A 26529-nucleotide genomic window follows, 5' to 3' on the forward strand; every position below is an offset into this window, starting at 1 on the left:
TGGAAATAACAATGTTTCCCAGAGTAAGCATACAACATGTGGATGTTGCACATCTGTACACACACCTTTAAACACCAGCGTGCATGTCTCTAGAAAACCTGGTTTATTCTCTTTCCCCACTTGTTGTTGTTGTTCAGTCATTCAGTCGTGTCCGACCCTTCGTGACCCCATGGACCATAGCAAGCCAGGCCTTCCTGTCCTGCGCTCTCTCCCGGAGTGTGCTCAAGTCCATATTCATTGCATCGGTGATGCTATCTAGCCATCTCATCCTCTGCCGTCCCCTTCTCCTTTTGCCTTCAATCTTTCCCAGCATCGGGGTCTTTTCCAGGGAGTTTTCTCTTCGCATTAGCTGGCCAAATTATTTGAGCTTCAGCTTCAGTATCTGTCCTTCCAATGAGCAGTCAGGGTTGATTTCCTTTAGGATGGACTGATTTGACCTCCTTGCAGTCCAGGGGACTCGTAAGAGTCTTCTCCAGCACCACAGTTCGAAAGCATCGATTCTTCGGCGCTCACCCTTCCTTATAGTCCAGCTCTCACAGCCATACATTGCTACTGGGAGAACCATAGCTTTGATTAGACGGACCTTTGTCGGCAAGGTGATGTCTCTGCTTCTTACTATGCTGTCTAGGTTGGCCATAGCTTTCCTCCCAAGGAGCAAGCGTCTTTTAATTTCATGGCTACAGTCACTGTCTGCGGTGATCTTGGAGCCCAAGAAAATAAAATCTGTCACGGCTTCCATTTCTTCCCCTTCTCTATGCCAGGAAGTGATGGGGCCAGATGCCATGATTTTAGTTTTTTTAATGTTGAGTTTCAAGCCAGCTTTTACACTCTCCACTTTCACCTTCAACAAGAGGCTCTTTTGATCCTCTTCACTTTCTGCCATTAGGGTGATATCGTTTGCATATCTGAGGTTGTTGATAATTCTCCCGGCAATCTTAATTCCGACCCGTGATTCATCGAACCTGGCATTTCTCATGATGTACTCTGCATATAAATTAAATAAGCAGGGCGACAATATACAGCCTTGTCGTACTCCTTTCTCAATTTTGAACCAATCGGTTGTTCCATGTCCGGATCTTACTGTTGCTTCTTGACCCTCGTACAGGTTTCTCAGGAGACAGGTAAGGTGGTCTGGTACTCCCATCTCTTTCAGTATTTGCCACAGTTTGTTGTGATCCACACAATCAAAGGCTTTAGCGTAGTCAATGAAGCAGAAATAGACGTTTTTCTGGAATTCTCTTGCTTTCTCCATGATCCAGCGAATGTTGGCGATTTGATCTCTAGTTCCTCTGCCTCTTCGAAACTCAGCTTGTACTTCCGGTAGTTCTCGGTTCACATACTGCTGAAGCCTAGCTTGTAGGATTTTGAGCATAACCTTGCTGGCATGTGAAATGAGCACAATTGTACGGTAGTTTGAGCACTCTTTGGCATTGCCCTTCTTTGGAATTGGAATGTAAACTGACCTTTTCCAGTCTTGTGGCCATTGTTGAGTGTTCCAAATTCATTGGCATATTGAGTGCAGCACTTTAACAGCATCATCTTTTAGGATTTTAAATAGCTCAGCTGGAGTACTGTCATCTCTGCTAGCTTTGTTGTTACTAACGCTTCCTAAGGCCCACTTTACTTCACTCTCTAGGATGTCCGGCTCAAGTTCAGTGACTGCACTATCATGGCTATCAGGGACATTCAGATCTTTCCTGTATAGTTCTTCTGTGTATTCTTTCCACCTCTTCTTAATCTCATCTGCTTCTGTTAGGTCCCTGCCTTTTTTGTCCTTTATCATGCCCGTCTTTGCACAAAACGTTCCCTTGAGATCTCCAATTTTCCTGAAGAGATCTCTAGTCTTTCCCATTTTATTGTTTTCCTCAATTTCTTTGCATTGTTCATTTAAGAAGGCCTTCTTGTCTCTCCTTGCTATTCTCTGGAACTCTGCATTCAGTTGGGTATATCTTCCCCTTTCTTCCTTGCTTTTTGCTTCCCTTCTTTCCTCAGCTACTTGTAAAGCCTCCTCAGACAGCCACTTTGCTTTCTTGCATTTCTTTTTCTTGGGGATGGATTGAGTTGCTGCCTCCTGAACAATGTTATGGACCTCTGTCCATAGTTCCTCAGGCACTCTATCAGGTCTCATCCCTTAAATCTGTTCCTCACCTCCACTGTATATTCATAAGGGATATGATTTAGGACATACCTGAATGGTTTAGTAGTTTTCCCTACGTTCTTCAATTTCAGCCGAAATTTTGCAACAAGAAGGTCATGATCTGAGCCACAGTCAGCTCCGGGCCTTGTTTTTACTGACTGTATAGAGCTTCTCCATCTTTGACCGCAAAGGACATAATCAGTCTGATTTTGATATTGACCATCTGGTGATGTCCATGTGTAGAGTCGCCTTTTGTGCTGTTGGAAAAAAGTGTTTGCTATGATCAGCGTGTTCTCTTGGCAAAACTCTATTAGCTTTTGTCCTGCTTCATTTTGTACACCAAGGCCATGCTTGCCTGTTATCCTGGTGATTTCTTGACTTCCTACTTTAGCATTCCAATCCCCTATAATGAAGAGGACATCTTTTTTTGGTGTTAGTTCTAGAAGGTGTTGTAGGTCTTCATAGAACTGATCAACCTCAGCTTCTTTGGCCTCAGTGGTTGGGGCATAGACTTGAATTACTGTGATGTTGAATGGTTTGCCTTGGATTTGTACTGAGATCATTCTATCATTTTTGAGATTGTACCCCAATACTGCTTTTCCCACCCTCTTGTTGACCATGAGTGCTACTCCATTTCTTTTACGGGATTCTTGCCCACAGTAGTAGATATGATGGTCACCTGAATTAAATTCGCCCATGCTTGTCCATTTTAGTTCGCTGATTCCCAAGATGTCGGTGTTCAATCTTCCCATCTCATGTTTGACCACCTCCAGCAAAACCTTTTGGCTTTGGCCCAACTGCTTCACTCTTTCTGGCAGTACTTGGAAATACCCTCTGCTCTTCCCCAGTAGTATATTGGACACCTTCCGACCTGAAGGGCTCATCTTCCGGCGTCATCTCTTTTAGCCTTGTGATACGTTCCATGGGGTTTTCTTGGCAAGAATACTGGAGTGGGTTGCCATTTCCTTTTCCAGTGGACCACATTTTGTCAGAACTCTCTGCCATGACCTGTCCGTCTTGGGTGGCCCTGCACGGCATAGCTTATGGCTTCACTGAGTTACGCAAGCCCCTTCGCCACAACAAGGCAGTGATCCATGAAGGGGGCTCTTTCCCCATACAGATGTTTAAAAATGCATGTACGTTCGTGTGATGTCTGTATGTTACATAGTTACTGCAGGAACACCATGTTGTTCCTTGCAGCAATTGTAATGTGTGGAGCTGCCCTCATGTAAGATACTTGGATCTGCAGAAACTGGAAACTACCCTGAAGCACTGGAAGTAAGGTAGTGAGCAGGGTTGTTTGTACTCTGCGTTTTTAAAAAATCAGAATTCTGTGCAAAGGAAAGCTGAACTCTGGAATCTGAATTTGCGTGTTTGTTTAGTTGTGTTATCTAATTTGCTAGTCATGGAGAGCGGCATCGACCTATACAGAACACTGAAGCTCTTGACTACTACAAATCTTATTCAGCTACTCCTCTGGCTTCACCACACATTGCCCAGACATCTTTAAGCATATCTTTGCAGGCTTAAGAGCTAGAAACTTGCTGAGATTTTAAGCAAGCTGAATTTCCAGCCTAATGCCGTCCTGTGGCTTTTCTACCCTTGCACGGAATCCAGCAGGCGAGTAGTGACCTAAGGAGTCAGTGTCATTGTTTGGGTTGAGTTCTCATATTCTCTTGTGTGATGTTTGTTCCATGCATCTTCCTGCTGTCTGAGTTTATCCAGTACTCCTTTTCTTTTGTTCTGTTTCTGATTACCTATGCCAGGAAGGCTGGGCTGTTCCTCAGTTCGCATGGGTGGGGCATATTTGCCTGTATGCTGCTTCAAAGATCTCATCTGAGGGTTGACCTAATACCCTTGATATGGGTTACCCCAGCTATGAAGGACTAGCTGTAGCTCCAAATTGTGCAGCATGCTGGATAGTGGTATGCTCATGCTTTCAATCTGTATGTATACTCTGCTCCAGTCTTCATGTCTGAAGTGTATTTTCACACATGGGGTGGGGGGTGGGGGCTGTAAAGAAACTAGATGTCAGACAGACTCTGTGAGTCTACTAGTCAAATCTGTGGTTGAGAGTAGCTTGAAACATTGCATGTTTGTGTCTCTGTTGAAAATGGAGGGCAGAGGAAGAAAGCAATTTGACTTCCTCAAGCCCCTGACAATGTGTAGTAAGTATTCTAGTTGGAGGGATGTCTTGTTCATCTCCAGAACTGCACATGCCTCTCCGGGCCCCTGCCCCCTGCCCATATGGCTAAAAAATGCTATAGTTTGGGGTCGGCAGCACTCTAGCACAATATAGCACACAACAGAGAAAATGTCCTCTTATCCCTTCCAGGCTGAGCATCAAATTGAGGTATGATCAGGCACCTGCAAAGCTCAGGGGGTCCCTGTTGGGGTGTGGGCCAAGAGCCTCCTGACAGGAGCCCCCCAGAGTTGCTCCTCCTTTGCACCATTGCAGCCTACTTGTTCACTACCTCTTGTTCTGGCCCAGACAACAGTGGTGGTGAGACGGAAGAGCAATAGATGCCACTGCCTACTGGCTTTCTACCTGTCAAACAAGTAATAGCAGCTGGTGACAATGGTGGTGAGAAGGTACACTCACTGAGGGAGGGGGGCAATTGAGGATGTCTTGCCCAAGGGCCCTCAAAAACCTGGAGCTGGCACTGATTCTTTCCCTTCTCCTGAAACTCCTCCCTGAAAGGCCTGAATAGCATACAAGGCTCCTGTTCCAGGCTATCTGAAGACATGAAGAGGAATCTTCCTCAGGGTGAGGATGTACTGCAACACTTTGTTGTAGGTCTTACTTATAATTTAAACTGTACTTGTAAAAATATTCACCCTGAGTGATTAGGATAGGGTTGGATAAAATCTAAATAAGCTAATATTGAGCTAGCCAAATATATCCGAAAGATAAGCTCCAGTATTAGGTACAAATTTTAGTATGTACCAGCCAACACACTACACACACTGTAAGAAAGCAGGTGTTCTAACTATTAAATAGAGACTCCTAGGGAGAACAACAATATTAGCTGTCTGATGGTCAGTGCTTGCTGTCTGCAGTACTTGATATCTAATCCCTCACACACTGAATTAATGTGGCTTTTACTTTCGTGCATGTGTGTGTGTGTGTGTGTGTGTGTGTGTATACATGTGCTCCTCCGGCTCTAGGCCCTTTCCTTTTTGTTGTTGCTTTATTCTCTTGCAAACCCATGTCTTTGAGCTCAAAACCTATATCTTTCAGTCAGCATTTCTTGCTGTCTAAAGTCCTCTGCAGGAGATGGGAATCTCTACTGATCTTGCTAACTTTGATGTTCAGCTTTGGCTGTAAACACTGATGTATGCAAAAGGATCAGGAGATTGATTTCAAATGGATTCTGTTCTAGACATGTGTGAGAAATAAACTTTAATTGTAAAAGAACAACGATGTATGTTGTTGTACACAGGAAGAATTTGTGCTTCAAGAGAGGAAATGTTTACTCTGATGTATCTCAGAGATTTCTTATTCTTAAAAACATAAGTGTCTGTTTCTAGCACTCACCCTGTAGATTCTCTGTGCCCAGTGTTCATGTGTCTGGGACAAATCATTTTGATAACATAATTAGAATGTTCAAGCTTTATAATGGTAGGATGTTCTTTGAACTATCTGCCTTAACTATATAGGCACAACCGTGCCTGCATAGTGTTCAGTTCTTCTGCCAAAACTGCTGTACTGTGGCTGATAAGTTACTATTATAGACTTAGCGGTACACTTTATTCAATTAAAATGGGTTGTCCACATATTAATTTAAAATGGTTAATTTAACATTCTCCCTTTGAGGGAAAGAGGCTACCTAGTCTGGGAGAGGCCTTGCCTACAGGGCCATGACACAGCCTCCTTTCGATGAGTCCTGTAGGAGAGAAGGCTTCCCTCTCTAGCTCCAATGAAACTTCCTGCCTCACAGTGAGAGGCAGACACCTCTATGGCTCCCGTGTCTATTTTCATAACAGGATTTTGGTTTAGTAATTTATATGTGACATTATTAAGAAATGTAGGGTGCAATCCTATGCATGTTTAGACAGGAAAAATTCCCACGACTCCCAGTATTCCCCAGCCAGCTGTGAATTATGGGACTTCTTTCTGTCTAAACATACATAGGATTGCACCTTGAGTTAACTTATTTCTTCCATGAAGTTCTCATTTGCCTTATATAATGCAGGCACCAGGATGAGGAGGGAATGACCCATGATGTTTGTATAGCAGGACATCATGAAAAGCAGGAATAACAACCATGAAATTCATGGTTTCAAAGTTACATAGGAAGCAGCCTTACACTGTACACGGAATCAGACCACTGATTCATCTAGCCCAGTATTGTTGATGCTGACTAGCAGCGGCTCTCCAAGTAGGACAGGGTTTCCTAGTCCTACTTGGAGATGCCAAGGATTGAACCCACAACCTTTTGCATGCAGTGCATATGCTCAGCTACTGGGCTACAGCCCCTGTTTCTGCTCAGAATGTAGGAATGGTGAAACCAGTGTGTAGATTATAGGGATGCTTCACATGCCATGTGGGAGCAAGTCCAGGGTTGTCACTGAGTGTACACGCAACCTGCAGCTAATCCTAGCTCACTGACTACCATACCTGTATGATGGCACATTTATTTAATTCATACTTACACTTAAAACCATAAAGTGCTAAGGGTACCTCAAGCATGGGAGAAAAAGGAGAAGCCAGCAAGGTGAACTGTCATCACCACCTCTACCTGCTGTTGTTTCACCTGCTGGGACTGGGCCCTTCCTTCCCTCTCAGAGGGGATTATGATCAACTGCTTTGTGAGCATCATCACTATCTATTAAAATAGCATTTATCCACAGCAAATCCATAGTTGGGCAATACCTTTATTCAGACCAACTAAAATTCCACAAAAATGTGCAAGCTTTTGAGTTCTCCAGAGCACTTCATCAGGCTTTGTTGTTGTTTATTCGGTCAGTTGCTTCCAACTCTTTGTGACTACATGGACCAGCCCATGCCAGAGCTTCCTGTCGGCTGTCGCCACCCCCAGCTCCCCCAAGGTCGAGTCCGTCACCTCCAGAATATCATCCATCCACCTTGCCCTTGGTCGGCCCCTCTTCCTTTTGCCTTCCACTTTCCCTAGCATCAGCATCTTCTCCAGGGTGTCCTGTCTTCTCATTAAGTGGCCAAAGTACTTCAGTTTTGCCTTTAATATCCTTCCCTCAAGTGAGCAGTCTGGCTTTATTTCCTGGAGTATGGACTGGTTTGATCTTCTTGCAGTCCAAGGCACTCTCAGAATTTTCCTCCAGCACCACAGTTCAAAAGCATCTATCTTCCTTCGCTCAGCCTTCCTTATGGTCCATCTCTTGCAGCCATAGGTTACTACGGGGAATACCATTGCTTTCACTGTGCGGACCTTTGTCAGTGTGATGTCTCTGCTCTTCACTATTTTGACAAGATTTGTCATTGCTGTCCTCCCAAGAAGTAAAGGCCTTCTGATTTCCTGGCTGCAGTCAGCGTCTGCAGTAGTCTTTGTGCCTAGAAAGACAAAGTCTATCACTGCCTCCACATTTTCTCCCTCTATCTGCCAGTTATCAATCAATCTGGTTGCCATAATCTTGGGTTTTTTGAGGTTTAACTGCAACCCAGCGTTTGCACTTTCTTCTTTCACCTTCGTCATGAGGTTCCTCAGCTCCTCCTCGCTTTCAGCCATCAAAGTAGTATCATCTGCATATCGGAGATTGTTAATGTTTCTTCCAGCGATTTTAACTCCAGCCTTGGCTTCATCAAGCCCAGCACATCGCATGATGTGTTCGGCATACAGGTTGAATAGGTAGGGTGAGAGTATACAACCCTGCTGTACTCCTTTCCCAATCTTAAACCAGTCCGTTGTTCCATGGTCTGTTCTTACCGTTGCTACTTGGTCGTTATACAGATTCCTCAGGAGGCAGACAAGATGACTTGGTATCCCCATCCCACCAACAACTTGCCACAATTTGTTATGATCCACACAGTCAAAGGCTTTAGAATAGTCAATAAAAGAGAAATAGATGTTTTTCTGAAACTCCCTGGCTTTCTCCATTATCCAGCGGATATTGGCAATTTGGTCTCTAGTTCCTCTGCCTTTTCTAAACCCAGCTTGTACATCTGGCAGTTCTCGTTCCATGAATTGCTGGAGTCTACCTTGCAAGATCTTGAGCATTACCTTACTGGCATGTGAAATAAGTGCCACTGTTCGATATTTTGAACATTCTTTGGTGCTTCCCTTTTTTGGTATGGGGATATAGGTTGATTTTTTCCAATCTGTTGGCCATTCTTGTGTTTTCCAAATTTGCTGGCATATGGCATGCATCACCTTGACAGCATCATCTTGCAAGATTTTAAACAGTTCAGCTGGGATATCGTTATCTCCTGCTGCCTTGTTATTAGCAATGCTTCTTCATCAGGCTACATGTTACAAAAAGCAGGGAGTGGAGGAAATAACCGAAAATATAAAAAAATGGCCGAATACGATGGTTGTGAGGTCAGCAGTTTAGATAGATCCAGTCTCAAAATGGAGACTTCAGGCTGAATTAATTAAAATTACTCTCCAGCATTGCTAATATTAGGACTGTCAGGTTTCTCTACACTTCTGCTCTATGCTGACTCAGGAACCTGTATGTTTTGCCCAAGGCAATGTATTTAAATATTTCTTTGTAAATTGCTTAGAGATATTTTTAGATATGGTAAGTGGCATATAAATCTATTAAATATGCCACATTGTACTCCTTTCGGTGCCAGGTGAAGACCTTTTTATTTTCCCAGCATTTTAGCGTTCTAGTCTTCAAGCTCTGCCGTTTTAAATCCATATTTTAAATCTCTGGATTGCGCCTAGGTTTTATTCTGGTTGTACTGTTATATGGTAGTTTTAAGCATTTATATTTTGTGAACCACTCAGAGAGCTTTGGCTATTGGGAGGTATAGAAATGAAACAAACAAACAAATCAATACAAAAAATAAGGCAAGAGGCAGATCAGAGTTACAGCTTGACTTTCTCTTTTTAGAAATGGAGATCATCCATTGCTGCTCCTCACTCTCCAAGTGTATTGCTAGATGCAATCTGCAATACCTACCATTGTGTTAAGGGCTCCTTGGAGGCCTCTCTCAGTCTAATCTAGTAGCCAAGTCCAGACACAGACAAAGGGATTCTTTTCAAAGCTTTATTCCTCTTTTACAACTTAACAACTCTACCGTTAGCAACTAGATATGAGCAGCAGAGTACCTATGCCCTAAGTTGGAACAGTTGGTCCCCGTTTGAAAGGGAATTACTGGCAGATCCCTGAACTTAAGGACTAGAGAGAGTCCCTCCCCTTTTCCCTTGGATCCTCTGGGCGCAGCCGTTTTTTGCGCGCCAACCGGGCACTACACCTCCTTTCTGCGCCCTCCATTTGGCGCCACTCTCTGCATCGGCGTCGCGCATCCATCAAGTCTGCTTTCCATGCTCTTGTCACTCCCAGGACTGCTATCTAAGCTAGGAATGCTGGTGGGAGGAATCTCCATCAGCTGTTGGCCCTGGGAAAAAGGAGCGCGCTCCTCTCCCAGGAGCGACTCCTCTTCCTCAGAATCAGAACTACTCTGGGATTCTATGGGCTCAGTGTCCACCCTGACACATTGCCTCATTAATTCAGTCTGCAATCTCCATTTTGTGACTAGGTTTTCACCAAAGCTCTTCACAGAAGATGCTTCCATAAGAGGATTCTGTAATGCAGCCTTCCCAAGCCAGGTGCCCTCCTGACGTTTTGTACTTCAGTTCCCATCAGCCCCAGCCAGCATGTCTAATGGTCAGGAATTCTAGCAGTTGTAGACCAAAAATCTTTAGGGCACCAGGTTAAGGAAGGCCAAAATCAGCTGCCTGAGGTAGCTACTTCACCTTGCCTAATGACAGAGCCAGGCTGGGTTGTCACAGTTCCTAGGGGAAGAGAAGTGGTGACTGTGGTAAGCATGGTGAGTGGCTTTCTTGACCCTGGCTACACAGTGGAAGATGTATGGTGCTGAGCAAGCTGTCTTTTGGGGACCAAGTTCTATATACTGTTAGCACATTTTGGGAATATGCACCTCCCTTTAAAAAACGTTAGAGATTTATTCTCAGTTCACAAATATACGACTGTATTGCCCTGCTCATGTATTGTTGTCCAGTTTGGGCCAGCAGCCAAACTGAAAAATTGGGAAACAATTTGTTCTGGAAGTAAACAACTTGCAATAGTTACTCATAATAATTTTGTCTGCTGGATTTAGGGATTGCCAGGATTTAATTTGTAATCTTGAGAGAAGTACATTGTCAGGGGCTCCAAGGAACCTCATGGCTATGGCTGGGAGCTAAGGCCTAGTGCAACGTGGAACTTCCAGATTGGTCAGGCCTGGTATAAATTCTAGGAGCCTGGACCCCTGACCTCACTGCTCTTCAAACTCTCCAGCTTAAGGCTCCTCCTGTTCAGCAATAGATAGGAGGGGACTTGGGTGTTGATCCCCTTGCCTGGCCCTATGGGTTAGTGTATAGATGCAATCAAGGAATAATTAAGAGTGCAGATTTACTGATCAGAAGTTGACTGTGCTCTACAATTTGGGGGTAAAAAAGGTGTCCCCAACCAGTCGTGTCCGACTCTAGGGTGTGGTGCTCATCCCCATTTCTAAGCCGAAGAGCCAGTGCTGTCCGAAGATGCTTCCGTGGTCATGTGGCCGGCATGACTGAACACCGAGGTGCACGGAACGCTGTTACCTTTCCCGCCGAAGCAGTACCTATTTATCTACTTGCAATTTCTTGCTTTCGAACTGCTAGGTTGGCAATTTGGGGGTAGGGAGAGAGAAATATTTAGTGGTAAATAAAAGCTATACGTATTCATGTTGCTTAAGCAGGTTTGAAGGAAGTGAATTATCTAGCCTTAAAATGGAATAAATACTGACATGTGTGATTACAGCTGCTCTTTTCTACCCTTGGAATGATATGATGCATGAACAGTTTAGGACTGGTTCATATATACACACACACACACACACACACACTTGATGATTGATATTTCAGTTGAGTAAGCCTTCAAAAATGGAATTCATCCTTGAATGCAATGCTTCTCAGTAGTCCACATGTCTTGTTTCCAGCAGAGAGTTGATGAGGAAACAAGTGGCATGCATGCATGGGTAAATAAGTACTCTGAAGTGAATCAGATCTTGGCCTGGGCCCTACCTGAATGGGCGACTACCTGAGAAGTTCAAGTTTGCCTATGAATTCACTGGAGGAAGTGGTAGAATATAAATGAAACAAAGTACACTAAAATTATAGCTCATTACACTTGAAAACTAAGCAGTGATTTTGGACCCTTGTTTACATCTTATATTTCAAGTCAAGGGCTTGGGTTGTGGCCAAGCTAGCTCCTTACAGCTGCTGGTAGACCTGAGGTAGAATTCTGGGCTGTACCGCTTCAGATAGGATGGCTCCCTCCTTGTTGTGTTTCAGGGGGCTGGCTAAAACATTCTTGTTCCATCAGACCTTTGGGACATAGTTGGAACCTGGGGGTAAACTGCTAAAATGCTGTTTTAAAATGCTGTTTTAATATAATTTTAATTTTATTGTTGTTTAATTTATATTTTAACTTTTGTATATTTTCATGTGTTTTAATTGTATATGTTTTAATTTTTGTAAGCCGCCTTGTGTCCCAGTACTGGGAAAAAGGCTGGGTATAAATATAACAACAACAACAACCATAATAGGAGGTGAATTATAACACCTTTGAATGCTCTTGCACCTAAAAAATCCTTCAAAAAGTAAACTAACACACCAGAAGGAGTGTTATAGTCAAGTCTGTGTTTAAATTGGTCGGGTGCTGCTAGATATCACTTAATGCTTGTGTGGTGATCTACAGCAAAATAAATAGAGCCTCTGAATGTAACCCTTCCTTCCCAGTGTGTCAGGGAAACCTGAGACTAGAACATTATCTGTTAATATCATAATAATGAGATATAATATCATTATTATGATATTAATATTAATTTATTTCATTACAAATATATGTAATGAAATAAATTGCTTTATCATAATCTGTTGAACTGTCTGTAGTGCACCTTTTAAAGCAGTAATGTAGAGCAGTGACTGAGGAAGCTGAACTCTTGTGTGACTGGGATTAACGGGGCAGCTGATGTAGCATAAATTGAAAATAATGCAGACACACATGCACCCGGCATTTTATAGCTATGAATATTTTGATTGTATTTACAGGACTGTTTGTTATGTAGCACCAGTGAATAAGGTGTGACCATGCTTTTGAACTTGAGTATCCTGTCAACAGAGGGGTAGACGGAGTTACCTCTAGAAGGGCATTTCCTTTGGAAGCACACTTCCTTTGTAACTTAATGAGTGTTCAAATACAGTGTTCAGCAGGTCTCCCATTTCTCTCCAGCTACTGGGCTTACAGTTATGGACTGCATGCTTGGCAGTGTGACACTGCAACAGAATGTACATCTGAAGCAGCATCTCAGAATACTTTTGAGTGGTGTGTGACAGCGGGTAGCATTACAGGAGCGACGTCACCAACTTTAAGTAAAAACAATGTTACAAACGTAGTCTACCTGAAAACTTCCTGATAATTTTGTCCCATTCTGTGTGACTGCTTCTCTACCCCACGTTGTCAGTTTTCAACATGAAGTCCAGTGACAACTACCCTTCCACACATTTAGTTGTAGGGCATTAATTGTGTGTGTTCGTTTTCTGTTATGTAGATCTATGTAAAATAGCTTTACACATTTCTACCCATGGTCCTGGGATGCTGAGTATAGCCCAGGTCTCTGTTTCTTTCCATGTTCTTCCATCCCATTTTGACTCTATTTTTTCAGTATCTGGAGGCAATAAAAGTTCTAATTCTCATTCCTCAGTTAAAAAAAATAAAATTAACATGAAGTAGTTCAGCACCCTCATTGAGTCACATTGTATGACTGAAATAAATGGTACCAACTAAATACATTTCTGTAATTAAGTCGAATTGCATAGAATGTTCTAGCTGCAGAATATTTTCTAGTTATGGAGTGTGTGTGTGTGTGTGTGTGTGTGTACACATGTGTGAGGGAACAAAGAATAAAAGACATTAGCAGGTTTGGAGATTAAAAAAAAAAACTTAAGTATTGGTGAAATAAGTCTTTGTTAGAACAGTAGTTGACAGAATCAAGCTAATTACAAATGTTTACACAGCACAGTCCCTTCCCGGAAGCTTTACAGAGCAAATCAGTGGACTGAATGATATCCTAACACCTAGACACTTGTTCCTTGTGCAAATATGTTATTGGTAGAAGAGAGATTATAGTCATATACACCTGAAAGTTGGTAAAAATTGGAGGCACCGTTGGCTATGATTCTCTATGGATGCAGCTTCTCTCTGTCCCTTGGCAACTCTATGGTGAAATACCTGTATATTTGCTTTGGAAGTTAGGCTGAATCTACACATAGCAGTTACACCATTATCATACCGTTATAACTATTGACACATGACACGAATGGGAACCAACAGTTAGAATAATGGTATGACAATGGTATAACTGCTGTGTGTAGATTCAGTCTTAGAGTGGAAAGCTATTTCAGTTTTAAACCAGGAGTTCCCATAAGGACTGTGAATACAGGGTTCACAGAGGAAGCAAATGTGCATTTTTGCTTCCTTTGTGAACCCTATATTCCTGCTTGTTGGTATGGCATATGGCCACTAGGAAAAGCTAGGTTGGTCATAGAGTTTAACTGGGACAAGAGAGGGCAGAAACTCTCGAGAGACAGCTGCAAGGCATTGGTTCCTGTTCCTCCATGAGATGAATAACCTTGTCTCCCGCAGAGCTGGGGTGCAATGGGCTTTTCCTCCTGGCATTGCAGTTAAAATTGGAGGCTGCTGCTTTACAAGAGCACTCTTAATTTCATGAGGTATTTTATAAGCGATTACCCACACAGTCAAATAGGGGACCAATTCACTGGTCAATTGACTCTCATTCCAATCCTTTTGGTTAAGCTACTGTGTGAAATAACAGATTGTGAAATACTTGCTGCTTAGTTTCAATGTCTTGTTCAGTCTGGATTTTATTATCTTTTAGAAATCTGGATTTTATTATCCCCCCCACCCCCAGCTGATGTGAAACAACTTTCCCTCCCCCCCCCCCCCCGGCCTTTATGATGGTTCTGCTTCAGTGGTGGTCACATCCCCTCCAGATATCATCTTGTCATCCAAGCTAAATGTTTTGCATCCGGTCATAGTGCCTGCTGAGTAGTATATTCAGTTGTGAGGAACTGTTCATGAGCCATTTCACTTATTAAGATGGTATCGATCCACCTTTAAAGAGCTGTGAATATTTCTGCTAATGCATTGCTCCCAGTGCATCCAGAATGCTTTGTTTTTGAATTCTTCACTTAAAATGCAGTGCTGAATAGTGTGGCCCACCCCATTACATTTTAGCAGTTCAGAAGAGTTAAGGTGATAAATCACTTACCACTTGCCATGAGAACACTTTCAGTTGTTCTCATGTGGTAATTATAACACTTTAATACAATGAACAGAAAATGAGAGGCTTGCTTGCATTTGTGATAGGCCTGTGTTATAGAGGACATACATGCATTCGCAGGCAAGTGTCTGCTAAAACTGATGTTTCTTGGTAAAATATTTGGTTTGCTTTTGTTAGAATGGCAGCATTCATTATGTGGTATATGAGCTGTGTTATACAATCTGCTGAACACTGCCTTGTGGTTTTGTGGGCTGCATAATGAATATATCAGTGGTTTTGGAAGAAAAGGGGAAGGAGAAAGGGAAAGGCCACAATTTAGTAGTAAAGCATATAGTTTGAACATAAAAGGTTCCAGGTACAACTTCTGACATCCACAGTTAAAAGTGAATTTGCATAACAAGGTTTGGGAAAGATCTCTCTGTAAGATTGATCTTTTAATGTTATCCCAGGGAAATGTACCTACTGCAGCATGGCTTCATAACACAATGTTGAAGTTGGTTACTAGTTTCCAGTTCCTTATTTGTGTGAAACTTCACAGGAGAGCCCAAAAGCGTTGGGCTGGAAAGGGCTCAATCCCATCTGATAGAGGACACCTTACTGGGCATGCAGGTCTATGATTTGTTTTGACCCAAAGTTTTTTATGAGGTGCACTGCCCCACTTCTTTTTTCCCATCTATTTTTTGCAATTATTGGCATGGGTGCACCAATTTGAGTGTGCCCTGTGCATGCAGGAAGCTTTGGGTCAGACATGACTCAATAACATCTTGTACAGGACACTCTGCTGGACGTATGGGTGATTGACTTGGGGTGGCCCAAAGCTTAATTTGGAGTGCAGAGGACCCATTCCTTATTTGTCATTGCCTTCTGAGGTCATTGTGCATTAATGTGTTTTGTGTTAAAAAACAAAACAAAACCCTGACTGTTTTGATTGGAGAGAATTGTTGTTTATTTTCAAGGGGACAGTTTCCTGATCATGGAGATATATACTATTACCTAGCCTTAAGCTTAGTTTGGATTGCAGGAACGTTTAAACATTAGGACCTTATTCAATTTACTGAATGAGCTCTCTTTCAAAGTTTCGCACAAATAAGGAACTGGGAACCAGTAACCAACTGCAGCATAGTTTCCTTAATACACTGCTGAGCTAATGCAGGAAATTTGAGATCATGTGAGAAGGGCTACCAGTACAGCCACTTTCCAGTTTGGTAACAGGGAGAGCTCTGGCATGGGAAGTAGCTCATGATGACACCTTCCCTGTGAGTTCATGCTTCAGCGTTACCTCAGTGGTGTGTGAAGGGGGCAAAGCGGCAGCAGCTCCCACTCATGGGATAATGTTAGAAGAGCTTCTTAGAAAAGATCTGTGACTTCACACTCTGTTTTCTGTTATGCATAGCCTTGGATAGCCATGTGAAGCAATGGCTATCCAAAAGGTTTCATTTATCTGTTTGGTTTTTTTTAAAGTAAACATTCTACAGGGTTGCCAAGGTAGAAGAAGAAGTTGGGTGAACTGTTGTGACATTTCTCATTCCTGGGGGCAGGATCACTCGTAACATTTGGGCTCGTTCTCAAAGTTTGTTGGCACATAAGCTAAACATCTACTCTGCCTTTTTTTGGACTGGGTTTGGAATGAAATCCAGTTCTGCTTTATTTGTAAGTCCCCCACAGCTTTTTTGATTGGAAAAATATCAATGCAGGATAAACTTTCCCCCAGCAGGATGTGGGTTCACATACTTATTTTCTACGTTACTCTTAAATTGCTAGTTTAATTTCTTCAACCTATCATTCTATATTATTCCCTCAAGGCTAATAGGAAGGCCTGCATTACTGCTGCTGCTTTCAGTGCAACAGGTTGGCTAGGCATCATTTCAGTTATAATAACTAAATGGAACTCCTTGGCTTGATCCATGCATTCATGAATAATTAAGTAAGTTTTGGAAAATTGGGTTCTTGTAATGCCCTGTAGCACGTAAGGATTGGAAACGGATTTAGCCTAATGTTCAGTCTAGTTTGTTATCTGCAAATCTGAAAGAGAATTTACTTAAAACACAGTTTCACTATGAAGCCCACCACCATACATACTGAGGCTTAATATAACTTAGGTCAGCCTTCCCCAACCTGGTGCCCTCGTGAAGTTTTGAATTCAGTTCCCATCAGCACCAGCCAGCATGGCCAGTGACCAGGAATGCTGGGAGTTGTAGTCCAAAACATCTGGAGGGCACTAGGTTGGGGAAGGCTGACCTATACTTGACCTAATGCTGACCTGATTACTGTTGGAAATGGTGATCTAGTTGTGCTGATTTCTGTCTGATGTTTTTATGTGTCCTTTAATACAGAACTAGTGTAGTAGGGGGATTATGCTGATCTACCTTACAGGGCCATTGTAAGGATTACTTAGAGAATGTGACCTGGTTCACATGTAATGACAACTCATTGGTTTAAAAAATGTTGGGTTGTCATGCACAAGCTGGAAAGAGCAGGAGTGCTGCCTGCAGTATGCCCACCTCTTTCGCTTTCACTCAGCAACCCACGATCAGCTCCTGATGGTTGTGACATCTGAACCCAGACCATTGGGTTGTTTAGGGGCTAAACAACCCAGCAGTTAACCCATGGTTTGGGTTAACTGCTGGGTTGCTTAGCCCCTAAACAACCCAGAGGTCTGGGTTCAGATGTCATGATCAGCAGAAGCTGATCATGGGTTGCTGAGTAAAAGCGGAAGAGGCGGGCACGCTGAAAGTAGCACGTCCCTGACAATCCATCAGTGTTTAAACTGATGGGTGGGAGTTATGTGTGAACAGCCCCTCAATGCTTTGAAAAAAGGCAATGCAGAAATCAGAGGGGGGCAGTTTTGGGGGGCAAGGGGCTGTTTTCGTTCCCTGGACATCTCCAAGGGCTGCACTCTGTGCGATGCTGTAGAACCTGTGGGATGCCGGGGCTTGGGATTGGTGGTTTGTTGCTGAAATTCAGTGGCAAGCTGCATCAGACTGCTAAAAAGGTCAAATTTACATTGAGAACAAGCTAAATTTGACCTTTTTAGTGCTCCATATTGAGGGGCCTTTTGCGACCAATTAGGGGGCTTTTTTGCCACTAACACCAAATTCAACACACTGCTCGGGCTGTACCGGGTAAGTAGTGGGAGCTGCATGTGGATGCCTATTTCTTAGGTCTGTTGGGTATAAATCGAAATGAAAGCATGTTTTTCTAGCCTTACAAGTAACCTGCTGCCTTTGGAATTTGAATTAACATGTCCATGCCAAGAAGTAGCATACTTTTTCTTTTTCTCCTTCCCCTCTTCTCTGAACATTCCCTAGTCTCCTTACGTTTAGGGCTTTTGAGTTCATGGGTAGGGATAAGGGATGTTTTGCAACATGTGCATGTGACTATTCATTTGAGGTGTGGAAGATGATGATGCGTACTTTCCATGGTGTTCTTCAGACCAGTGCCCACTGGGATTTCAACAGTGGGAGAGCATTTCCTAGCTGCAGCTGCGATATTCTAAAAACAGGGGAAAATAAACCACACTAAAAAATACAATAACAGGACAACTTGTGCTTTATCAAATGTTCAGACTCTAGGCCAGCAAACAGATGTAGCAGATCTGGTTAGAGGAGTGTTAATTGGCAGTCCTTCTATGGAACAGTCCACCCATGGTTTATGCACCTGCAAAGATGGGTTTATCTCTCTCTACATCCTTAGAATGATGATCTATGTGGATATTGCTGCCTTTTCTTTTCTTTTTGGACTATTTTGGAAATGTTTTCACTTTGAACAACTAAAACGCTTTGTTTTAGTTTTTGTTAAATGTACTTAGCAGCTTTTATTAAAAGCCAGCAAAGAGTTAGTGTAAACAATCTCTCTGATGAACAGTCAGCCGAGGAGGAGGAGGAGAATTTTTCTTCTAATCACCCCCTATCCATCATTAAGGTCATTGCTATGAGAGGAGCAAGGGCTAGGCCCAGGCTTGTTTTTGCAAACCTGGATCTTTTCCTTGAACCAGCTGTAGCCTTGAGGAGGAGTGGAGGAACATCCCCACGCCCCAAGCCAGAGGCTGCATTTGAGGTGTAGGCATAGAAGCAGTCTCTACATTGTCTCTTTCCCATTGCCTCCTAAATTTGACTTTTGAGGCATTTTGGGTGGAGGGCAGCTAGCTTCAGAAATTTTGTGCCCACTCCCCTGTATTGCTGGTGGGTCGTTCTGTGGTGGGTAGGCTACCAAAGAGGCTTTGCACCCTCTTCAATGTTTTCCCTAAGTGCAGTACTCTACTTTCTCCCATAAGTGAATGGCTTTAACTCATTCCTATGGAGAATGGCAAAGGGGTGTACTCAGGGACCCCAGTAAGGGAACTCAACCTTTTCCCTGTCCCTGGTGACCCCAGCCATTCAGAATCAACATCGTATGGGTTCTGTTTCTTGGTCCTACGGAAGGTGACAAGGTTAGGACCGGCTGCATTTCAGGAAAAAACTCTGAAGACTTGTTCTCTTTGGCTTTTTCTGTAGTTGTGTTTATCATACTATTGATGTTTCTTACCTGCAATTATGTATTGGATTTTTCGTATTTACTGGGCTTGGGTGTTCGTTTGTTATAGCTTTTATTAATTTTTTGAGGTTTACTGTTGTATTGGATTTTATTTTCTAAGCCACCCTGAGAATGTTTTTATCTTTAGCGGTGGACTAAAAAAACTTGAAATACAATAAATAAAAATAAGAAATTTATATAATAGATAATGGAGACAGACATTAATAATACTTGTATAACAGTCATTGTACTTGGTGCATTAAAAGAAGACAGGGTCCTGTTCCAAAGAACTTGCAATCTAAATTTGGTTGGCTGGGGAGACAACAGAGTGGGAGGGTAAGGAAAGGAATGGCAAAGATGAGAATTTGAATGTGAACAAAGGCAGCTATGCGTATAAAGACCTCCTTGCTGTTCGGGTGAGGACTATGCGGCTAAGGCAGGGGTTTGCAACTTGTGCTCCTCCAGATGTTTTGGCCTATAACTTGCATCAGCCCTAGGCTATTCTTGCTTGGTCTGTTGGGAGTTATAGGCCAGAACATCTGGAGGGCCACAAGTTGCCCACTCTTAGGCAAGGGGGTCACAGAAAAGCTGGGCCAATTTTAAGGTATTTGAAAGAAAAGAGAAGTGGTATGACATTTATATTCTTAAGAATATTTTAATCTACCTTTCTCAAATGGATCCAGGTGACCTTCATCATTAATTCATACAACAAAACAAAACATGAGAAACCGTCAAATTAAAAACTGCAACCTAAACCAGTCAATGTACAGGGCTCCACAAACATTGACTTGGCTTACTACCAGACTGTTATTTGCACTCATCACAAATCACTTTCCTAAAGTCTCCTGTCATGTTTGTAGGGCTTGAGAAAGAGGCTGGGATTTCTCTCATTTGTACACTGTTCCCATTTGTGCAGTTTCTCCCACTGTTCTTTACCTTCTTCAGACCTAAGAAGAAGGAGAGCTTGGATGTGAGCTTCACCAGAGAGCCAAGAACGTTTGCTGTGGCAAGCTGCAGAGTGGATATTTGGATGTTTTCCAGTGAGTAAGAGACTATCACTTCCTCCCTCCAGCTATCCAAAAAGTCATTTTGAACAATGACCCTAAAAACTAAATAAATCTCTTGAGAGAAGTCATTCCACACAGCTAGATGCAACCACTTAGAGAGCCCAGTTTCTAGAGAGGTAGCTGTGTTAGTCTGTTGCAGCAAAAACAACAAAGAGTCTTGGGCACGATAAAACGAACACATTTGTTATTTATTAAGCTTTCATACAGGTCACTTCATCAGATCCTGAGTTCCACTATATAAAACAGAAAGGACAAGGTCCCCAGTAACAGCTTCAGTACAAACACTCCAGGTATAAAAGACCTGCACAACTGCACCAGTTAATTTACATAATTTATAGTGATTCGTGGTACAATTATGCAAATTAATTTTACAAAACAACTATAAGCAGTCAGTCAAATTTTCAAAACAACTATATCAGTTAGGCTCGTCAGTCTACTGAACCCCAGTGTCGAAACGGAAACACACCGGGGTTCCATAGAGTGACGAACCTAACTGATAAAATTGTTTTGAAATTTTGACTGTTCATAATTGTTGTTTTGTAAAATCAGTTGGCATAATTATACCACGAATCACTATACATTTTGTAATTAACTGGTCTGGTGCAGTTGTGTATGTAGGTCTCTTACACCTGGAGTGTTTGATCCTGAGTTCTGCTCCATTCAGCTAAATCTGGTGCCTTCCACTGTAACAGTTTTCATGCATCTGATGAATTGGGCTCTATTCCATGAAAGCTCATGCCATAATAAATCTCTTACTCTTTTAACATGCCACAAGACTCTTTGTTGCTTTTTCTTCTTGCTTCCTGAATGGAAAAGCACCCAAGTGTTTTGGAATGGGTTCCAGGCATAAAGGACAGTAAGGGAGAATGGGTAGAGTTAAAACAAGCAGGAGAGCTGCAGTGCCTGAAAGTGGTAGACTGGAGTAGCAGAAGTCGCAGATAAGGCTATACTGGCAATTGGGGGTAGGAAGCTAAGAGGAGGACAAAGTGTATGAAGTATTTATACTGAAGAAGCCCAAGACGCATGTAAGCAGAGAGATTTCCATGCTGGATTGGCCAAATTGATCAGTGCCCCCATCTAGCTCAGTATTCTGTTCATAGCTAGAGTTAGGTAGCGAGGTTTATTTATTATTATATAAAACTATTTAATAAAATATCCCTTCCCTGTCTTTCCATCAGCATCTTGTAGCTGGAAAGATGCTGTTCTGGTAAATGGAAATTGTGTTTCTGGCTTTCTCAGCATTAGCAACCAGATACATTTTACTATCAGATTTTTTAAAATGCTTTAAAAATACTAATTTATGCCAGTAGCCAGCACAACATCCTCTGACCGTGAATTCTGTATGCTAATTATGCACTATATGTGAAGTGCACACCCAGTGAGGTAAATGTTGGTGTTATATGTTTGTTCAGCTCTTTGAACCTTTTAACTGGCTTGTTAGGGAATTAAAAAAAGCTTGCTTTGCACATTCCAAGGCAGTGGGGACACGTTTTGCCCCCATTGAGGCTCTTCCTCTTCCAGAGGTCCTTGTTTGCATGCAAAGGTGTCTGGGAAGAGGATTGGGTTGCGTTCCCATATGTCTGTTTAAAGATGAGCTGCGTGAGAATTTTTGGAGGAAGTGAGCTCTTCAAACATGAAATGGTAGGAGAGGCTTTGGTTGGGAATTATTTGTGGTTTTAAGACTGAGGCGTGTTATCTGGTCTAGTGGCTAACAAATGGACCGGAGAATAAGTAGAACACTTCAGAGTCTTTTAAAGCTGACATAAACTTATAGAAGGAAATCTCTTTCCAGGAACCTAAATTTAAGTTGAATTGAAGATTAGCCAAAGAATACTGCTTGATCATAGGATATACCTATTTCAATATGTATTCAAAGCGGGGAGTCACACTTAATTTTTTCAGTTCACTTCCGGTTCAGCTGTTAACTAAAGTTGTGTGTAAAATATAAGTAACTAAGATCATCTGAAACCATAAAGTTGTAGTTCAAGTGGGGAAATCTAAAAACCATTGACATCATAATGCTGATTTGCAAAGCGGGTCATTGCAAAGTAGCAGGTCTCCAGTGAGAAAAGTTCCAAAATTGGTGGCAGCCACCAAGTACATGTTTTCTGCTATATCCTTGCTGTCTGAACCTGACACACAGATGGTATCATTAGTATTTGGTGATCATATGTGCTCTGCTTGCTGCTTTGTTTTATTTGCTTGTTTACCATGTTAATGAATTTAAACAGTTTGACCACTGGTTTTAACTAGGAAGACTGAAACTCAAACCATATATATTCCCTGGTTATGCCATTCCAAAGTGGGTGTGGGATGTGTATTGCCCTACTCATGCACAGTTGAATTGTTGAAACAGTTGTCCTGTCTGTTTTGGTAAAGTTCTCAGTCCAGCTTGGCATCACTTGCTTGCCAGCTGTTCAAGTGAGTCTCTTTGCAGTGGTGATTACAAAATGAAAATAGAACACTATATCCTCATTTTGTCAGTGCACTAAAATGTGTAGTAGTAATGAGGGCATCAAATTGCAAACTTTGCTGCTAATTTCATCATTTTAGATTATCTGTAATACATTCCAGGGACTGTAGCTCTATACCTGGATGCCCAGGTATTACACAGTTGGTACAGGAGATCCAAAAGTGTTTCCATCTGATAGTACCTCTATTGGAAAAGGTTTCTTTGTGTTAAATGTTTAGAAAGTGAGTCCCAACACAGCGGAAAAAGAAGAGGCCATAATAATGCAGAGAGAGGTGAAGTGCTGATTGTTAATGTTCTTAAAATTTAATGTACCTGTTGCATTATAGAAAAGGCAGAATGAAATATATAGGAAATACGAAGATAATAGACAAAATTTTCAGTACTTGGGGAAAAGAAATACTGGAGTTAAATAATTGGATTGAAATTATGGCATGCCAGTGTGTGCAGCTGTGATAGTTAATTAATGAATCAATTGTTATTTACATTATAAAGCATGTAATTTTTGTCTTCCACCATCTCAGTCAAAATTAATATTGTAGAGTATTTTGATAAGCAATAAAATATTTACAAGTGTGAGTATTTCCCTGTTATACCATTCCAAAGTGGGTTCTTTAACACCAGTAAACTAGTTGCATTCCCTACAGATGTATTCCTATCTCTCGACCTTTTCCCCTTTCTTAGTTTCAAAAATAGTGTATTGAAGCCTATGAACTCCATTTTTCCAAACCTACAGTGTAATCTCCCTGAATTTAAAAAGAAAACTGCATGTCAATTTCATTTCCCTACTTCTGAAAGCAAGTGAAACTGATTGGATTCCTATGTAGGTGATGCAAAGGAAGAAAATAGTTTGGGGGGTTGGCTTTTTAAGAGCATGCAGTTGGGGCCATAGACTGTGTTGGAGATTCAAGCTCTCTTTTGTGGAGATTAACCTCTTGTTCCTATCATGTTGCAGCTGGCTTTCCCCTTCCGTTTTCTCGCACATCTGACTTTTTCTCTTTCCTCCAAGCTACAGAAGGCAGGGGATTTTTAAGGATCCAAACACCAAATATCTTTTTCTCTACAGTTTTCTAATTTGGGGGAAAGGATATTGCAGGCTTTCCCTTTTTCTTCCTTTTTTGTGTGTCTTGTGTCAAGATTGTTTTCTTTCATGTAACCCATGATGAATGAAGGTTGTTATATTTTCTTGCATTAAAAATCGGCTTTTCAGATGCAGCTGCATGAGATTTCCAAAGCTATGATTGGCTGGCAGATTTCTGACTGCAGTACTGGGAAAGCTTCTCTATAAGGTTAAACTAAAAAAAACCCACCAGTTAAAACATCAGTTACTGAGTCTGAAACTGTTAGGACAAATCATTTTTTGTTTCTGTTCAGTGCTTTAAATATTGGAGCCACCTTGCAGTGTGGTAGCAACTGCCATATAAAAGGTTTTCAAAATAAGGGCTGCGCTGCAGTTCTGGTTGGTAAATAATGACTGTTCCTTTTTAAAGTGAAGAATATTTGGCAGCCATGCATTATGTTACATAGGACAGTCATTCATTGAGCATGTACGCCTATATAATCTTGTTGAAGCTATTGGATCTACTCTTGTGGTCAAGAAATGTGTGAATGAAACAAAGTAATATTGCAAAATATTACTGAAGAAGTGAATGTGGTCAGGCTATGTTACCTAATAATAATAATACTTATTAGATGCTGACAACTTGGTGCAGTACAAAAGATAACATTGTATGAGCCAGTTCGTAGACTTACAAACTAAAATCACATAAAGTAGGAAAAAGGAAGACAAGAAGTTGGAGAACGATCAAGCTTCAGTCAAAAATCTGATAAGGGAAATAAATAAGCCTTAAGGTGTTCACTTTAAACATTGGGAAGGATTCAAAAGTTCTAACATCAGCTGGCAATTAATTCCAGAGATGGGCAACAAATGAAAAAGAGCACAGACTGGAAATAGATGAAAAATCTGATATTAACTGTGGGAGAATCAGATGAAAGTGCAAGCAGGAAGAGAAATAAAGCCAAAGCAGAGGAGAGAAATAATTTGGGACAGGAAAATGTAAATATTTAAATGAAAGCAACAAAATTTATTGGATACTATATAAGGCACCATATAAAGTTGGTCTGCAGGCTGGATCCTGACCCCCCCCCCCAATAATTTTTCCTGGCCCCTGGCAGTTCTACTAAGTTTTAATCAAGTTGTTATTAAAATATCTTCTGCCCACAATTTTTCAGTCTCAGAGAAAACAAATGGTTTCACGTTGTAAGAAATGGAGCTATGCCATATTTAAGGCTACAGTCTCTTAGGTGTTGTATATAGTGCCCCATATACTTGAGTGCATGTGTTCCATATCAGCAAAGCTTTTAGTACTAGATGGAGTGGAGTCTGACTTGGGAGGGCTCATTTTCTCTGGCAAACTACACTGCCGGATCTATGGGCCACTGTGTGGAGCATAGAATAGTCTCTGATACAGAAGTTGACCATCCCTGCTGTAAGACATACGGTAGATATGAGTGCATTTGCTTTCTTTTCCTCTAGTTGGGAATCACATATGAAATGATTAAAGGGGTAAAAGCACAAGGACTGGAGGCTTACCGAGCTGATTCAAGTTGCATGGATTTTTGTAGCTTTCTTAAGTTCCTGTTTAAAGTAAGTGTGTGTGTGTGTGTGTGTGTGTGTGTGAGAGAGAGAGAGAGAGAGAGAGAGAGACAGAGAGAGGAAGGCAGGCAGGCCACAGGGGGTCCTTCCCACCTGGTCTCACTGGAAATATCTTATAATAAAAGTCAAACCAGAGCTGATTAATTGGGTTGTGTATCGTGTACTGCTTTACATTGAGTGTTTCTGCAGCTGCTTGTATAGTCTGAATTTAAATCAGTCAGATCAATAGTCTTACGTAGCAGGCTTTCATGTTTTATATTGTTCTATGCTGTGCTTTGTGGTTTTAGTTTTTGTGAACTGCCCAGAGAGCTTCAGCTATTGGGCAGTATACAAATAAATAAATAAGGGCGCAATCCTATCGAGATAGGCGGCCGCCTCTGAACTCAGAGGCAACCGCCTATCCTAAGCAGGGCAGGAGAAGCACGGAGGGGATCGTGCCCTCCACGCTTCCCCTGCTTTGCTTTTTTTGGCTAGATAGCCAGTTGCAGCTGTCTAGCCGCGGGAGCACGGCAGGGAAGGGGGCTGCTGTACGACACATTGGATGTGTCATACATGCAGCTACGCCCTCCCCGCCCCGGAACGCCCCCAGCTACGCCCCTTTTTGGTCCCCCCACTCTCCTCTTGTGAGCGCGGAGGACAGGGTTCAGCGTGGAAGTGGGGGGAGGTCAGTAGGCTCCCAGGTCAGTTCCCGGAAAACGGCATATCCTATGGCCATCTAGCCACTGTCTAGCAGCCATAGGATTGCTCTCTCCATAAATAAATAAAATTTCCTGTGCTTTTTGAGTATTTCACGCTCATTATATCAGTAACTCTTACAGTGACCCTGTAAGATACTTGGATATTATTATTATTCCTGTATTTTAGATGAGAGAATGGCTTTCTTAGTGAGTGTGTGGCTGAGGTGAGATTTCAACCAGGGACTTTCCATCTTTCGTTCTTTACTGCTGTATTACTCTAACTACACAACTGCTCTGGGGCAGTTGTACCTTCTGGCTGAAGTAGGTATTGAGTAAATAGAGCTATCATTCTGTACGTAAGATCAGTCAGGTTGAAGATTGCTTGGGACCTTTACTCATGAAGTTGCATATAGTGGGATTTTGAAAAATGGGAAGTATCCAATGTGGCCACTGCATTTACACAATTGATGTAGCACCAGCATAAGTGACGCCAACACCATGAGCTGGCATGATGGGTTTC

General features: G+C 42.1%; 1 protein-coding gene across 2 annotated transcripts in view; it reads left to right on the plus strand.

The window, feature by feature from the left end:
• LAMC1 (laminin subunit gamma 1) overlaps positions 1-26529 on the plus strand; it is a 165445-nt gene that overhangs the window by 39094 nt on the left and 99822 nt on the right. The window contains exon 1 of one of the 2 annotated variants that reach the window (XM_084851319.1): positions 19895-20179. The exons of the other annotated variant lie outside the window; for it this stretch is intronic. Coding sequence (XP_084707445.1) covers positions 19990-20179 — 190 coding nt within the window. The 5' untranslated portion in view covers positions 19895-19989. Of the gene's footprint in view, positions 1-19894; positions 20180-26529 lie in introns of those variants that run through there. 2 annotated transcript variants of the gene reach the window in all.

The sequence above is a fragment of the Heloderma suspectum genome, chromosome 4, assembly GCF_057233095.1.
Source record: "Heloderma suspectum isolate Gila_16-S chromosome 4, 16-S_ref, whole genome shotgun sequence".
Taxonomy (NCBI): Eukaryota; Metazoa; Chordata; class Lepidosauria; order Squamata; family Helodermatidae; genus Heloderma; species Heloderma suspectum.